General features: G+C 30.9%; 1 protein-coding gene and 2 long non-coding RNA genes across 8 annotated transcripts; 1 reads left to right on the top strand and 2 right to left on the bottom strand.

Moving 5' to 3' along the window:
* The first annotated feature begins 983 nt into the window (after window positions 1–983).
* LOC108809504 (putative receptor-like protein kinase At3g46340) lies at window positions 984–6,387 on the top strand. 4 transcript variants are annotated; one of them, XM_056987651.1, is made up of 14 exons: window positions 984–1,220; window positions 2,417–2,954; window positions 3,033–3,508; window positions 3,591–3,735; window positions 3,816–3,887; window positions 3,962–4,033; window positions 4,122–4,199; window positions 4,289–4,308; window positions 4,348–4,449; window positions 4,520–4,770; window positions 4,839–4,965; window positions 5,251–5,316; window positions 5,623–5,812; window positions 5,979–6,387. In XM_056987651.1, the coding sequence occupies exons 1-14, from the start codon at window positions 1,139–1,141 to the stop codon at window positions 6,385–6,387; spliced, it is 2,628 nt and encodes an 875-aa protein (XP_056843631.1). In that variant the 5' UTR covers window positions 984–1,138. The 4 variants fall into 4 exon arrangements, with proteins under 4 accessions (XP_056843631.1, XP_056843630.1, XP_018437144.1 ...); XM_056987650.1 differs by having other exon boundaries at window positions 4,289–4,440; XM_018581642.2 differs by having other exon boundaries at window positions 4,289–4,449.
* A 4,605-nt stretch (window positions 6,388–10,992) lies between these two features.
* LOC108810282 (uncharacterized) lies at window positions 10,993–12,504 on the bottom strand. 3 transcript variants are annotated; one of them, XR_001943032.2, is made up of 4 exons: window positions 12,380–12,504; window positions 11,812–11,930; window positions 11,653–11,717; window positions 10,993–11,564 (listed from the first exon to the last, which is right to left on the bottom strand). It is a non-coding gene; the product is annotated as an uncharacterized LOC108810282 (long non-coding RNA). The 3 variants fall into 3 exon arrangements; XR_008934939.1 differs by having other exon boundaries at window positions 11,844–11,930; XR_001943031.2 differs by having other exon boundaries at window positions 12,368–12,497.
* Window positions 12,505–14,854: 2,350 nt separating this feature from the next.
* On the bottom strand, window positions 14,855–15,615 carry LOC108810402 (uncharacterized). Its single transcript, XR_001943078.2, has 2 exons — window positions 15,295–15,615; window positions 14,855–15,203 (listed from the first exon to the last, which is right to left on the bottom strand). It is a non-coding gene; the product is annotated as an uncharacterized LOC108810402 (long non-coding RNA).
* Window positions 15,616–17,207: the final 1,592 nt, after the last annotated feature.

Below are 17,207 nucleotides of genomic sequence, written 5' to 3'. Positions count from 1 at the left end.
TTTTGGAGAAACCTTAATTTTATGATTTTAACAGTAAATATGATTTTGCATTTGCTAGAAAAAATTATTTTATGATTCTGAAGAGAAAATGCAACTTGGGTATTTTTGCAGGAAAATTGTTTTAACGGTTTTTGTGGAAATGCCTTTTTGGCGCAAAAAAATGATTTTGGAAAGGAGATTGTTATTATGCGGTGCTGGGGAAACATGTGACTTTGCATGGTGAAAAATATGATTTTGAGTTTTGGTGAGATAAAGGATACTACCAAAAATGATTTTTCGATTTTGGTGTAAAAATATCATTTTACAATTTTTTTGCAGAAAAATTCTTAATATAATTTTATTGTTTTAGCGGATAAATTACAGTTTTGGTAAGGAAAATAATTTTTGCCATATCGATATGAAAATTTGATTTAAGGATTTTGGTGAAAATATGGTTTATAGTTTGAGCGTAATATGTGACTATAGTTTTAGCGAAAAAAACTATTTAATGTTTTGAGAAAATCTATTTTACAGTAATTGTAGAAACTAAAATTTAAATGATTTTTGGATAATGATAATGGTAAATTTTTGATTTGTTATTTTGGACAGAATCATCTATATCATCCATATACACCAATTAGATTCATCTAGATGATCAATTTAAATGATTCTCATTTTAATCTAAATTTTAAAACTCATCTTAATAGCCATTTCGATAATGCTCACGTTAGTAGAAAACGAATATTGATTCTCATTTCATTCAAATAGGTTATTTGGATGGACAAACGAAAATACACAAACTTAAGCCAAAATAAAACCGGAGTGGGCACCCTCTACTTAAAAATTCTGATGCCCTAAACAAATTGAAAAATCGCAAAGTTTTTAAGTCAACGACGGCTTGCAGCCATATCCATCTGTGCATTTCGCCACTACCATGTTCGTTGTTAAAAAAAAACTATACTTTCAAATGATAGGTTCTTAAAAATAATCAAAGAAAACTCTGACCAAGAAAATACAATAACATACACGCATTCGGCATTTCCCCTCTATATACATGTCCGCACGATTTTAGAAGATTGTCTTGGTAACGTCTTTTGCTTGAAATATAGATGTTTTTATTTACTTTAATTTCCTGATTTTGCTTGGAAAGCAAGAGCATATGGAGAATGTGTTTTTGTTGGTGGCACTAATTGCAACTTTCGCTGTTATTCACCTGACTCAAGCTGAGGATCATCAAGAAGGTATGTGTCTACATTTTGTTGAGAATTTCCACAGTATAAAATCTACTATTATCTGAACTAAAATCTGCACAACGCATGTGGTTGAAAAGAAAGACTAGAAAATCGTCATTTTTAATTAGCACACCAACGATTATCTTAGATTTACTATTACAAAAGAAAATGAAATTCATATGATAGATTTGCATAGACTGAAACGTTTCTAACTTACGAACTAGTGAAGAGATAGTACGGTTTAAGAGAAAGGAACTTTATATGGGTTATAGAACTAAGGAGGGGATTCAACAACAAGGATACAATTAGCAGCTACTAGACATTGTCGTTCGGTGGGTTTGTTTTGGGGATACAGCCTTTAGGCCCCATTCATATATGGATTAACTTCGTACTTATTGGAGTTCCATTAATGACACTTCGAGTTCATATATAATTTTGCAAATCATGCCAAAACCTATTTCGTAAGCATGGGTTATTATGGGTTTGAATTAATTCAGATTCGGCTTATTCTTGTTCAGATTCAAGTATTTTTAGTTGAAGTGTTTAAATTTTAAATACTTACTTCGGATATTAATTCAGATATTTGGTTTAAGAGTTTTTGGGTTTGAGGTACCTTTCTTGTTCAGTTAATAAAACTTCATATTCTCGAACTCTGTAACATCCATTCAGATATTTTTACATTTCAGATCAGATGTGGATACAGATTTTTTTAATTTGGGTTAGGTTCGGATTTCAGGTGTCAAAATTTTTGCTCAGTCCTATACAATACTAGGGTATTTATTATTATAAATACAAAAAGATGAACACTTTTAACACAAAGCTTAATTGGCTGAATCACAAAATAGCTGACTAAATAAAACCTGAATAGACTTTAAAACAAAATTGTGAAACTCTAAGAATGTTAAGCTAGATTGGCTTCTAATCTAAAACTAATTCACGAAGTCCAACTCGATACACATCGAACTAGGCCAAAGTTGGTTCATCGATCCTTATCCGAATATTTCAAGATTAATGCTCAAAAAACCATTCTCGAGAAACGTATTAAACACAAAGTGTATCACATCAGTAGTAAAAAAGATCTTAAGAAATATAGAGGATTAGATGGACTACTCATCTTATCACCAATTAGGTTGGAAGTTCTTGTAGAATAGTTAAAGTGACCATTATAGTTGACGACACTGTACATTGGATATCGTAATATATAGGCTTCATCAGTTTGGATTGCGGTTTAGCCCCGAGTGAAGCGTCACCATATATCGAGCCAGATACTGGACTATGGTTCTCATCAGACTCGGACTTCATCCAAAGTGGAAAGATTGGGAAAATTGATCCCAGCCTACCCAAGACCATAAAATCCTACGTGACTCTGAGATACTTTCCCGATGGAATACGCAACTGTTACAATCTTAGTGTGAAGCAAGGGACAAATTATCTGATGAGATTTACTGCTCTATACGGAAACTATGACGGTCTTAATATTACTCCTAAGTTTGACGTGTACATTGGTCCTAACTTTTGGGTAACGATAGACCTAGAAAATAGGATAAGCGGTCAATCCGAGGAGATCATTTACATCCCAAGATCAAGTTCCTTGGATTTGTGTCTTGTTAAGACAGGCCAGACTACCCCAATGGTTACATCAGTGGAACTAAGGCCGGTACCTAACGAAATTTACATCACTGAATCTGGTTCGTTGAAGAGTTTCAAGCGATACTATCTTACCAGTTCAGATATCATTCTATCGTAAGTCGCTTTAAGATAGATATTAACTCTCATTTTAGTTTACGGTCAAGAAATAATACAAGATTTTCTGAATCACAGGTACCCAAATGACGTCAAAGACAGAATATGGGAACCAAAGTTTGATCCAGAATGGACGCAGATTTCAACCACCCTAGAAGCCAACAACTCCAATGGTTTTCTTGTGCCGCAGAATGTACTCAAGACCGCGGCTATACCTGCATATGCTGTTGCACGGTTCAATATTACGGAGGAGCTAGATTTCCCTGACGACCAAATTTACTTGTACCTCCACTTCTCTGAGGTCCAATCATTACCGATCACCGAATCTAGAGAGTTTGATATTATTTGGAACGGCCAACATTTTGACAAAACGATAAGCCCTGAATATTTGAAGACCACGACAATCTACTCCACAACACCGGTTACTTGCAAAGGAGGAGTATGCAACTTAGAGCTGATAAGAACAACAAACTCTACTCTCCCACCTCTTCTTAATGCCATCGAACTTTACACCGTCGTCAAATTCCCACAACTGGAAACAAATGAAAATGATGGTATGCTTACTACTCATGCAAGGTTCAATATATGCATAAATACAAGATATATATATATATATTTACTGTTGTAACTTGACAGTTGGTGCAATCCGAAAAATCAAAGCCATATATGGGTTGAACAGAATCACATGGCAAGGAGATCCATGCGTCCCCCAGAAGTTTGTATGGGATAATCTAAATTGCAACAGCACAGATACATCTACACCACCAAGAATCACTTATTTGTAAGATATTTATATAGCACAACATCTTTAGAATTCAAGAAAACCTTATCTATCTACATCACACTTTTTCTGTAACACAGGAACTTATCTTCCAACGGGTTGGAAGGAACCATAGCAACTGCAATTCAAAATCTTACGCATCTTGAAAAGTTGTAAGTATGATAATTTTAGTTTTAAGACACAAGAAATTCATAAATGTCAGTGACTTGATTCTTACAAACTTCAGGGATTTGTCAAATAATAATCTGACAGGAGATGTTCCAGAATTTCTGGCTAATGTGAAGTCTTTAATGCTCATGTAAGCTTCTTCGGACATACTTGGTAATCGTATATCTTGGGATCATGCATGTTCACCTATATGTATCATATATCTTATGGTTTAACAGAAACTTGAGCAGGAACAATCTTATTGGTTTCATCCCACAGGCCCTTCTTGATAGAGAAAAAGAAGGGCTACAGCTATTGTAAGAAGAAATACTCCATCCACACACATTTCTTTTGAATACTTCACCACATGCATTCAGAACCCTAACGGTTTCATTTTTTTGGATAGTGTTGATGGAGAGCATCGTTGTTTATCTGGTTCATGTGTCACAGAGGATAAAATTCCAGTAAAAACCGTTGCACTTGTTTCTTCGGCTACTGTCATGGTCATTATAGTGGTTCTAGTTCTCATTTTTGTGTTTAAGAAGAAAATATTATCAAGTTCAGAAGGTATTCGCTAAAACTCATATATTACAATATATATATTGAAAATTATTGTACTAAATGTTGGTCTCTACAGTTCTGCCACCACCATCAATTAAGCTGGGTGCGAATGTTACATCCACTGATGTATCTGAAATATCGATCGAGATGAAAAGGAAAAAATTTACTTATTCAGAGGTGATGAAAATAACAAAAAACTTGGCAAGATCACTTGGAGAAGGAGGGTTTGGCGTTGTTTATCATGGTGATATAAATGGTTCACAACAAGTAGCTGTCAAACTACTTTCCCAATCATCAACACAAGGCTATAAAGAGTTCAAGGCAGAGGTAGGATATTGTCGTAATTCAACGTATGTCAGACCGATGCGTTATATGTTTTTTTCATTGTTCTACAGGTCGAACTTTTGTTGAGAGTTCACCACATAAACTTGGTAAGCCTTGTCGGATACTGCGACGAAAGAGGTCATTTGGCTCTAATATATGAATACATGTCCAACGGAGACTTAAAACATCATTTGTCAGGTGAAAAGATTAAAACAGTATAAAGAAAAGTATTCTCTAATAGCACTAAAAAGGTTTATTACAAAATACCACACTAAGAAAAATGATATAAATTTTAAATATTTTAAAAATATTTCATATTAAATATGTTATTTATTAAGAGTACATTAATCATTTTTTTTATATTTAATGAAACTTATTTTAGTCATTTTATTATGTGCTATTTTGGTCATAAAAAATGAGACATGCATTTTTTAAGCTAAAAAACGGAAAATAACATGTTTGCTGATTTGACTATCTGTATAGGAAAACACGATAGCTCTGTTCTGAAGTGGAGTACTCGACTACAAATTGCCATCGACGCCGCCCTAGGTTCCAACTATCTTATAATAATGTCATTCACTTGTCATTTTAATTAGTGTAAATACTTTCATGTTATTAATTGACAAAAATGATTCGAATATAAATAGTACATTAGCTCTTATTTTTTACTTAAAAGAAATGATCAATTTGTTCTCTTTTACATTGAAATACCATATTCCAATTTGATATAATGACCATGTTGACATCTTTAAAAGTCAAGAATATTTGAATAAATGTATTAAAAGTTATTTATATTTGTAGTTACGGTTTCTAGAATCAAAAATAAGTAAAAGGGAGAGTTTCAAAATTTTACAGGACTAGAATACTTACATATTGGATGTCGGCCACCAATGGTGCATAGAGATGTCAAAAGTACAAATATATTGTTGGACGAGGGATTCACTGCCAAACTTGCAGACTTTGGACTTTCAAGGTCTTTCCAACTTGGAGGTGAATATCATGTTTCAACGGTAGTTGCTGGTACTCCTGGATATCTTGATCCTGAGTAAGTATTATTACTCCACCTGCGGATTGATCTTTTTGTATATTTACAACCATAATGTGAGAAAACAAAGTCTAAAATAGTAATGCGCACAAATGTAAAATTTGTGACAATGTTCATGTTTAAATTAATATAAATGTTATCTTACTCTGTGTTTTTGCCTTGCCAGATGTTACATAACAGGTCGATTGACAGAACTGAGCGATGTTTATAGTTTTGGGATTGTATTATTGGAGATAATCACAAACCAAGACGTGTTTGACCAAACTCGCGAAAAATCCCACATAGCTGAATGGACAGCATTTATGCTCAATAGAGGAGATATTGCTGGCATCATGGATCCTAACCTAAATGGAGATTACAACTCTCATTCTGCCTGGAGAGCTCTTGAATTGGCTATGTTGTGTGCAAACCCTTCTTCAGAAAAACGACCAAGCATGTTCCAAGTTGTTATCGAGCTGAAAGAGTGTCTTACTTCTGAAATCTCGATGAAAGGTAACGGTCAGAACATGGACTCTCAAAGTTCCCCTAAAGTGAGTATGAGCTATGACACAAAGGATTTGCCTAGCGCAAGGTAGTATTTGCAAAGAATAGTTGTTTGCGTTGCTGGTATTTCTTTCTTTTGTTGGAGTGACATCATGAAGAAAAGGAAAATTATAGACTATCTATCCTATTAAAAGTGAAGTACAAATGAGAAATAACCTTCACTTTATCTCATTATTTACGTTTGTATGCCATTAGTGTTTCTGTGTCAATTTTTTTAATATATTGACTGCTCGCTAATTGAACAAATCCGAAAGCCCATTGAACAATTTTTAAATATATTGGCCGAAGGTTTCACACATATATTTTCCATTATCATAATCTTAATATCCACATGAAATTGACTTGAACGAACTTCTATATAACATTAGATATATAACTATCATATTGTATAGTTTGGCAATGATTAACATTACTAAACCAGATTTTATTTATTACACAATATGATCCCAATAATAACCTATCGGTTCGTTTAAACATTGCCAAAATCTCATTCAATTATAAACCATTTGACATAATAATAATCGGATCAAAATCGTTGCACCTAGCATTAAAAATCTATATCAAATAAAAAAGGAAAATAAAACAGAAGTCACAACCTTGATTCATGTGTGATATTTTAAAAAATGGACTCTCAACTAGAAATGACTTACCATTCATTAATTACTAAACATATGGTGCAATAATATATCATTTCTAATATATTAATTCTAAAATCAGGATTGGTTAACATACACATATTGATATCTTTTCATTTAAAATTTAAATATATATATTTTAAATTTCGAAAACATATTAAGAAGATCTTAACAAGATCTTAATTTTCAAAATTATATATAAATTATTTTATCTAATTCCGTAATTAGTTTTGAAATATTATTATTCATTAATATACTATGTTGTCTTTTATAAAAGGAAAAATAAAATATTTTATTTTATTTTAATCTATTATATAATCACAATTAATCATGTTAATTTTAGGGAAAATTTTGATAAATACACTTCAATAAGATTATAATTTGAAAATACATCATTGTTTAAGCTTTTGGAAAAATACACTTATTTATATATAAATTTACCAATTTGCCCAATCTTAATATTTCTTAGAATCTGTATAATGTCTTTTTAATATACTAAACAATATATTTCTCATATCTTTTTAATATATCTCAAATTTTTTTAGTGTTTTGAAAAAAAAAAGCAACGCCGTCTTCTCGTCTCCTTCTCTCATGAAGTTTGACGTTATGGTTCAGATGGGTCATGAAGATTTCAGTATTAATAGGTTGGGCAATGAGTTAGAATTTAATATTTTACGGGTCTGTGAGTATGAGATGAGTCACGGAGTGACATTCAACGGGCTGAAAGAATCTATGTTCAATCTGGTTCCGATCCTTGGTGCTAGAAACTCTTCTGCTTCGCTAGACGCGAGCGACATTATCACCTGTGAACTATTTTCACTCAGGTCATAACCTTCCTTACCTCAGAAGGAACACAAACTTTGCTTTACTTGAATTTTAAGGAGGCTATGCTCTTCAATGGGTTTCCACTGATGCCGTTTGTTTGTATTGAGAAGCCACTTGAACTGCGCAATATTTTGGGTAGACAATCTTTTTTCTTTGGAAATCTCATTTCATATTTGGAAGAAAGAACAACACAGTTGTTTTGTTTAAATGCTAACGCCACTATGTTTATGAAACTAAGAATGTGAAACCAAGAATAAGAAAAAAAAACATGTCTGTTTTCTTCGTTTTCATTAGATTCAGCTCTGGTTATAGCTTTCTTGCAGTACAAGATGCACTTGATCAAAAACTTGATGAACTAAACAAGAAGTGTATCCATCTATATAAATATATATAATCCTCTGCACTTGATCAAAAACTTGATGAACTAAACAAGAAGTGTATCCATCTGTATAAATATATATAATCCTCTGCTATGTAGGTACGCTATTTCTATTTTTTTTCTCTGGTAAAACCAATAGTTTTAGTCATCATCATCCCTTTGTTCATCCTTACAGAACTTTCGGTTTAGCTTCTGAATTTATCTTAAAACACATATTTATTTTAAACATAAATCATTATAATTTTATTAGTTTCAAATTTATTTATTAATTATTGAAATATCAAATTGGGGCAAAAAGGTAAATTTACATTAAGGAAAGTGTAGTTTAAAAAAAAATTAAAGACAGTGTATTTTTCAAATTTCAAATCCTAAATAGGGTATTTTGCAAATTATCCCTTAATTTTATCATATTGAACTTAATATGATAAAATTATATTAAATTGATAAATTTTATTTTCATAAAAATAAAATATTTATCTTAAAATATAATATGATGACAGAGGAGTTTAACATTAGCAGGCTATATACTACATGTATAAATTAACATATCTTTCATTTTGTAAATATAATAATATATTTTGTAAAATGAATAAATATAGAAAATACTGATAAAATAAAATCCAGTTTTGAAAGGTGGGTAAAAATTTAACATAGATTAAATAAAAAATAATTGTCAAATATGTTTTTATGAACATATTAATATGTTTAATAACAAAATGCAAATACAATAAAATAAATATATAATAAGAAGCAAAAAATACGTACAATAGTTTAAACAATTGATTATTTACAACATGCAAACTATACACTATTGTATTTGAAATAGCTTTATAAATATTTAAATCTATTCTATTAAAAATGAAGTACAAATGGGAAATAACCCTAACTTCATCTTATTATTTACGATTCTTTGCTGCTGGTTTTAATTAATTTTCTTTTGATAATTTATTCATCTATATCATTTAACGCAAATCTCATTAGCAAAGCAATGCCCATTCCGTTTATTCCTACATTTTAATGGGTCTAACGTTTTGTTTTATTTTGTGTGATCTAAACCATCTTTAAACATAAAACTCATATTGACATGTGTGTGTTTCTTTTAATGGTCCTACTCATATTTCAATATACATAGATCAGTAATTTTGTTTACTTATTTTCGCCAATGCAGGTTTGGGATATTTCAATATACATAGATCAGTAATTTTGTTTACTTATTTCAAGGATATTTATAGTTACTTATAATCTATTTACTTATATGAATATAAAATTAACAAAAATTTAAAGACAAACTATATGATTAAAAAAACATATTTTCAACAATTTAGATATAAATAACTAATGTAATTCATCATTTAAACTTTTTAGACCATCATATAATATAAGATATATAATATCTCAAAATCTATAACAAATATCAATTAAATTTTCAAACTGAAAATGAACACCCGCGCGGGCGCGCGGGTCAAGATCTAGTTTTGATTATTTGAATATATTATTAGAAATTCGTTACTTTCCTTTCACAGTTCCACATTTGTAGGCTACTTCTTCAGAGCAAAAATCAGAGCCAATAATGATGATGACTACTTGTAGACCTAACTTTCTGCTTTTCCTAAACCAAATAATCTGATTGAAAAACGTTTAGAAATCCAAACCTCGAACATATTATACATATATGAAATCATGAGCACGTATGTACCACGCGGCAAACAATCAATTTTGGTTTTAGCTGAATCAGATGTTGTGACAATTGCTATATGAAGTATTTATTAAACATAAAAAATGGTTAAATTTGTGGGATCCCAAATACTTGGCTATGTATCTGGCTGTTTGGCCAAAAATGACAGTTAAATTTGTGTTTTCTTGAAAATAACGTTCATAAAAAAAAATCAAACTTACTTTATATTGCTAACAAATTTGAGCCCCTTTCTATAATCTTATTTGGACCTAAAACTAAAGAAAGTGACTAAAAACATATACAACACAGCAACTGGACAAAGAAACTCACCAACAACCAAACGAACATTAGAACTCAACACAACACTTGTGGTCGGATTTGATAGATTGTACTTAGTACAAGAGTTTAAAGTTAGTCCGTGAAAGAAGCCCTCTCAGCATAGTTTCCTTTCTATGAGATACTAGGGTCGGCCGCGCTACGCGCGGCAAGTGGATTCATTAAGTATTTACATAATTGTTTTTAATTATATATAATTTCAGTCAACTGAACATATAAAAAATATTAAATTTAATTTCTTTTGTCATAGTCAAATGTTTCTATTTACTAAAATATTAAATAAGATAAAAAATATAATTTTTTAAAAATTGAAATTATAATTTACTTACAATTAAACATTCAATTTTACTATTTTATTTTGTTATTTTTTATTAGAGTTCATAAGTTTGTCTCACAATTAAAATGGTTCATTCACATATTAATTGGTTGACAATTTTGCCTTGAGATTGTTACACTTCTGATGATTTCCTCATTGATGGTTTAAACTTTTTCTTTTTAAATGTACTTATAAATCTGAGTGGAAACAATTATTAATTATTAAATTGCTATAGTCAAATGTTTCTATTTACTAAAACATTAAAATAAAAATGTCAATTTTAAAAAATTGAAATTATAATTTACTTTCAATTAAACATTAAATTTTACTCTCTTTTTTAGAGTTTATAAGTTTGTCTCACAATTAAAATGGTTCATTCACATGTTAATTGGTTGACATTTTTTCTTTGAGTTTGTTACACATGAGATTTCCTTATTGATGGATTAAACTTTTTCCTTTTAAAAATACCAATACTGAGAGGAAGCAATTATTTCATTCAAAACTATATTTCTCATGTATTTTCCATGCTAGCTGTAGCTAACAAACATCACTTCTTGTGAATTCAAAACTTAATCAAGAATAATAATTCAAACTTTGCATCACCTTGAACATCTAATTATTAAACTCGTAAACCACTCACATTAAATCCCATTAATCATTGAAATTTTCTTGACTCATCAATTACCCAAAGCTTCGAGTGTGCTTGGATACTCTGTTTCCACAGCTAAAAATGTAGCAGCTCTTATTCCCCTTGCCAAGGCAAACCTAAGAGGCACAAACATTGATTAGCTTTGTTATTGACCCATCCAGTGCAGCAAAAATGGGCAGCATCAGTATTGTCTGTAACTGCCATTTGCTCCGGGTATCTGCAACAAAAAAAAAGTGTGATTAACTTACTGATCTCACAACACATCGTCTGATGGTAAAACAAAAAATGGAAAACTTGTTGCGAGGACAGCCCCAACTATCTTTAACTATTCTTTAAGTGGCACAGTTGCATCGATAAAAAGCCTCTAACTTGCTCAAGCTCATCATTTATCAGTCTACAAAAAGAATTTTTTTTAAACAAAAGAACATGTATTAGCATAGAGCAAAAACAGAACAAAATCGAGAAGTGTGAGCTCAAGTTACATGAATGCTTTCTTCAAAATGAGGTGAAAGCTCTTTTAAATAATTATCTGAAACTCTATAGTCGCCTAATACGACAACGAACAGAAATTCAGCAAACGACAGTTAAGCAAGATACTTGAGTTTATCATGTTAACCCCTCAGCAAGATGGAAACTATTACTTCCTATGTTCAATCAAGTTTGGCGAGCTTACTGCAACAACTTATCCATCTTCCATGCGTCGGGATGAGCTCTTGCACATTCTTAACGTCAAAATATGTTTAAACCCCAAAGTTTTAACCTGTAAAAAAACAACAGAACCATTTTAGTTGTTTGGTGTGAAGGTTATCAAATTCAATTTCTTTTATTAATCAACATACATCCACAGACCCACACTAACATTTAACAAACATATATAAGCCATGTAGCCATCAGAGTTATTACATAAGTAGCAAAGGAGAGGGAAACTCAGATTTGATAATGGGTAAGAACAATGAGAACTCTAAAGAGAATTTAATTGGAGTATAACGGAGAACTATTTAAAGAATTCACAAACGTAAAAGAACGCAAAGCCTAGATTTATATTCACATCTTAAATCACCAATCCAGGAATCAAACAAAAACTAACCAAAATGATATTTACCAACTCTTAAAGTTAAAAATAAACAAAAGATGAAAAAACAAAACAAAGACGAAGATAATGCGATTTGCAGAAGAGAAACGCTAACATATTTATACCCAAAAGCTCACCTCCTTGACGATGCAAGCAACGCATTAAGAGCTCGTCGTGGGCGTCTGATTAAACACGATGGAACCATAACACACTCCGTTTCAGAAATGGAGAAGAAGTTTGAACGTCAGCGTCGCCGTCGAATCTATACTATTAAAAGTACAGTTTTGAGGCACCAGGGAGCGTCCATCTCATCGACATAAATTTCTCCAGAAAGATGCCACGTGTCATCGAAAATATTGATTTAATGTATATTTTACATTTTAACATAATTGATAATTATTATTCCGAAAATATACATTTACATTTTAAGATTACCATATAAGAATCAAATCATACGAAAATAATATATACAATAATATTGAATAAGTAAATACGTAATATAAAAAAATGGAACAAGTACATTGATCATTAAACATCTATCTTAAAATGTAAATACACTTTAAAAATGTAAAATATATATATTAACTAATATATAATATACGAAATTAGTATTAATAACTAAATACATAATATAAAAATGGAAAAGTACACTAAACATCGATTTTAAAATGTAAATACACAATTAAAAATAGAAAAAGTACATTAAGCATTAAACATCTATCTTAAAATGTTAAATATAGATTTAAATAAATATATAGTATACAAAAATAATATTAATAAGTAAATACATACTATAAAAAATGGAAAATTTTCATCAAACATTAAACATCTATATTAAAATGTAAATAGAAAATTAGAAAAAATGGCAATACTACATTAAACAAAAGAAGAAAAATGTATAGTTTTACATCAAACAAGTCCCTATAAAACCCAGTATTCCATTGACATCAATCTTACACCTATCAAACAAGATTCCAAAGAACTCGCAACGAGAGAATATAATATCATCATCAAGCATTAAGCCGACAAGGTGGACAAACAAACTAAGCTTCCGTAAGATCCCCCTTTCCGCCTGAACGCAAGTAACGAAGTGGATAATTGTTTTCAAAACACATGCAACGCCACTAAGGGATGGCGGGACAAAATAGTAGCAGAAGTAGCATAGAGAAATCAAAGGAAGAAATTGTGGACTCACTGTCCCGCAGCGTTTGAGTCAGAGAGAAGTTTGCAATGATGAAGATTCTGTTGAAGAGGAAACATCGCTGCTTTGGTCAAAAGGTAAGAGGCTCACAATCCATGAATTATTCATCAAATACAAGATAAAACTGATTCAAAGTAACTATGTATAAAATGGGTTTACAGTGTCAATATCAGAGCAGCAGCCGCCAGTAAAAAGATAGTTCGTGAATGATGACGTTAATTAGATGCGTCTGCTGGAACTTGAAAACCCATGGAAACTTCTCTGAAAGTTTCTACCTTTTGTTGGTATTATGATAGAAACTTACTTATTTTATTTTATTTTAATGTTATGTTCTCAGCTAATCAGAGTCAATTTCTGAGGTACTTTTGTCACCTATGTATATTGATCAACTCTGCAAATGATACAGCTACATTAAACCGTGTTTCTGTAGAAGATATAAGTTTTTTTTTATTTTCTCTTATGTGTCATATTTATATCTATATTATAATGTCAAAAGAACTGGGTTTTCCTGTTTTTTTATTGGCTGTGCGGACAATAACAAAACAACAGAATATGGAGAATTTATGGAATAAAAAAAAAAAAAAAAATTATGGAATAAACATTGCACATCAACAGACCCGACATACAAGAGCATCTCTTCTTAGCCTTCCAAAGAGAAAATGAGTGTTTAAGATATACATTATGAGTAGGTTTCATCGCATTGTAATACATGAGTCTCTAGAAATCCAAAAGGTCTGATTTCTTTGTGATGATCAACCCATCTATTGTTGTATTCGGAAGAATCTGTGTTACATGAGTTGTATGAAAATATTTGTGTGTAAGAGTGATCATGTATTTCTTTAATTTTCGAGTAGGATTATATTGAGGTCAAATATAAAAAAATAATAAAATATAAAAGTAAAATATATTGCCAATTTGGAAAATGCAGGCAAGAAGAATTTCTTTAATTCAATATTTGTCGCATGGTGTAAGAGATTTTTTTGGTTGGGTTCTTCCATGAGATGCATTTACTTTGAGTGAATCAGTCTTCTCTTTCACTTTTTTTTTACAAGCAGAACACACAAAACACCATCGATGGACACCTCGCACCTACTCTGGACATTCTCCTCCTTGATGAAAAGGTAACTCCAGTATTATTCAAAAATAAATAATATATTCAAATATATAATTGTAATTTAAGTATTTTAGTTACACATTTAATTAAAATTTGTATTATTATAATTATAATTTGAAGTATTTGAACCTCTGTAGTTGGTATGTGTTCTACTTGCACATTAGAAATAAATTAGCAATGTATTTAAGAAAAAAAATATAAGAACGAAAATGTAATCCATGTTTTATACTAAAATCTAGCTACATTCTGCTTATTATCATAACTATCATAATTAAAGTAGAGCAAACACTAAAAACATATGAACATATTATGTATTGCTGAACATTTTTTAATAGTAAGATGAACATAATCTATAAAAATAACAAAACATGCATGATGAATATAAATATCATTTTAATTTAAAATAAGCTAAATATTTTAAATATTAATTAAAATTGATAATATATAGATATGTAATTATTTGGCTTAATGCCCGTCCGTAGCTAAAAAGAAGGTCTCCTCTTAGCTAGAAAGAAGTTTCTCCTCCTAGCTTGGCAGTATATTATCTACACTATTTGGGAGCGAAATAGTCGTCTCCATAGAGCTCTCTTCAGGTCTGTAACTTTGTCACTGAGCACAGTTGATTCGACTGTCCAAAACAAATTTTCTGCAATTCGAGAATCAAATCCTTGCTTAGAATCTGTATAATGTATCAAGAATGGATGTCAATTGGCTACTAAACAAAATTGGAAACAGACCTGTAGCAAAGTACGACTTTTTGATTGGTTCATTGCTCTTTCGATGGATACTCTCCTCTGCTGTCTGAAATGGTCCCTCTCTGCTGCAATTCTCTAATGACAGAACTGAGAAACCAAAGATTCAATTCGTTTCTAATGAAACTAAAAATGTGAAATCACCTTTGACACTCTAAGCATACAGTGGTGAAACAAGCTGGACAGCTAAGCACATCATCAAAGTACGACCATCTCTTTTCTTAGCCATCCACAGCTCATCTTTAACGTTGGGATCTGAATCATAGAGCTCTGGTTTGATGGAGTAATGAATCTCATCGTCCTCTGAAACTGTTACAAAGACAAGAAGCAAAATACTCTTCAAATCAATGTACATAAGATATATTTATCTTTTTTTCTTCTTTTGATTCCATAAACTCTCACTAATCAAGAACACAACTCTCAGTGATTGCCCGAAAAAAATAAGTAGACACAAGGCACAAAGATTCAGAAACTTAAGTCAAATATCTCAATGGCAAACAGAAAAAGAAACGAATCAACAAAGGAATGTCAAAGAATGCTTGCCTACTGTATCTGAGCTTCGTTGATCAGTCGATCTTCATCAGTCCCATTTGCGTTTACTTTGGTTTCTCCTCCTCTCATCATTAATTACTGGTTCTTCTTGTTTTCTATCAATGTAATATTGAGTTTGGAATAATATTGGGCCTTCAATATGTGGTCTTCGTAAAATGAATTCTGGATGAATTTTTCTTTTCTTTAATTTTAATAGAAAGCTAAATTTCAAAAAAAAAAAAAAAATCAGAGAAAATATATATAGCATCAAATAAAATTTTTACTACACACATATATAATCTAAAGTTCCAATGGAGAAAAGTTCAAATGTCCTGGTTATATAATTTAAGGTTCCATTGGAAATTATTTATTAAATTCCATAATAAAAAAAATAGAGATAAGAGTTCAAATAGAGACAGAGTTCAAATAGAGATAGAGTTCAAAAGTATTTGTCTAATTTAAAAGGTTCTGATGATAAATCTAAACTTAACGCATATATACTTTAACCTAGCAATTAAGCACACAAACAACAACAAAATTCAACCACTGCAAAAAGTTCTCAAATCAACAATACAATACAATAACTTCAACCTCAAAAATATTAAAATTTTCTATTACACATACCATAAATACAAAGCACTCATAAATTCACCAAAATATACAATTTAGAAAATGTATTCAAATACTCTACAATTGTTTTTGCTACAACTACTACCTAAATATCTAACAAAATTACAAAATATTTAAAATATTAAGAAATATGTAAATTTGACATAATAAAATTTATAGATTTTTTTTTAAATTATGATTGGAATCTTAACACTTATATATATCATAACCTAAATATAAATAATTAAACAAATAAAATTAGAAAAAGATAAAAGTCCCGGGCGTAGCCCGGGTTTAACTCCTAGTACAGAGAAAAGAAGAACAAACATGTAACTAGAGTTAGCAAGAACTTAAGCCCAATCGTTAACATGATTCTGGGCCAAAAATACAGCAAGAATTTAAGCCCAATCGTTAAAAGACACACAATCTCTAAGTTAATGATACGACTCGTTTTAAACGCATGACACGTGTCGATTTCTCAGATCACGAATTTATGAGCTGGATGCTGAGGTGTCAGCAGGAGAGAACCAACTCTCTTTTATAGTAATAGATGGCTATGCTGCGAGTGAAAGACGTCGACGCCACTTTTGTGAGCAAAGGTGGAATATAAATTGATTGAAACAAATTAAAAAAAGGGGACGTTTTCTCTGTCTGATTATGTTGTAGTGAAAACAATGGAGATATGCATGGAACCTGTCGAGTCTACAGAATATGTTCAAGATAAAAAAAAAACAGAATCTGCATGCAGTACATTCAAT

The sequence above is a fragment of the Raphanus sativus genome, chromosome 6, assembly GCF_000801105.2.
Source record: "Raphanus sativus cultivar WK10039 chromosome 6, ASM80110v3, whole genome shotgun sequence".
NCBI classification, from domain to species: domain Eukaryota; kingdom Viridiplantae; phylum Streptophyta; class Magnoliopsida; order Brassicales; family Brassicaceae; genus Raphanus; species Raphanus sativus.
Note: the sequence above shows the minus strand (reverse complement) of the source record. Positions and strands in the feature narration are given on the sequence as shown.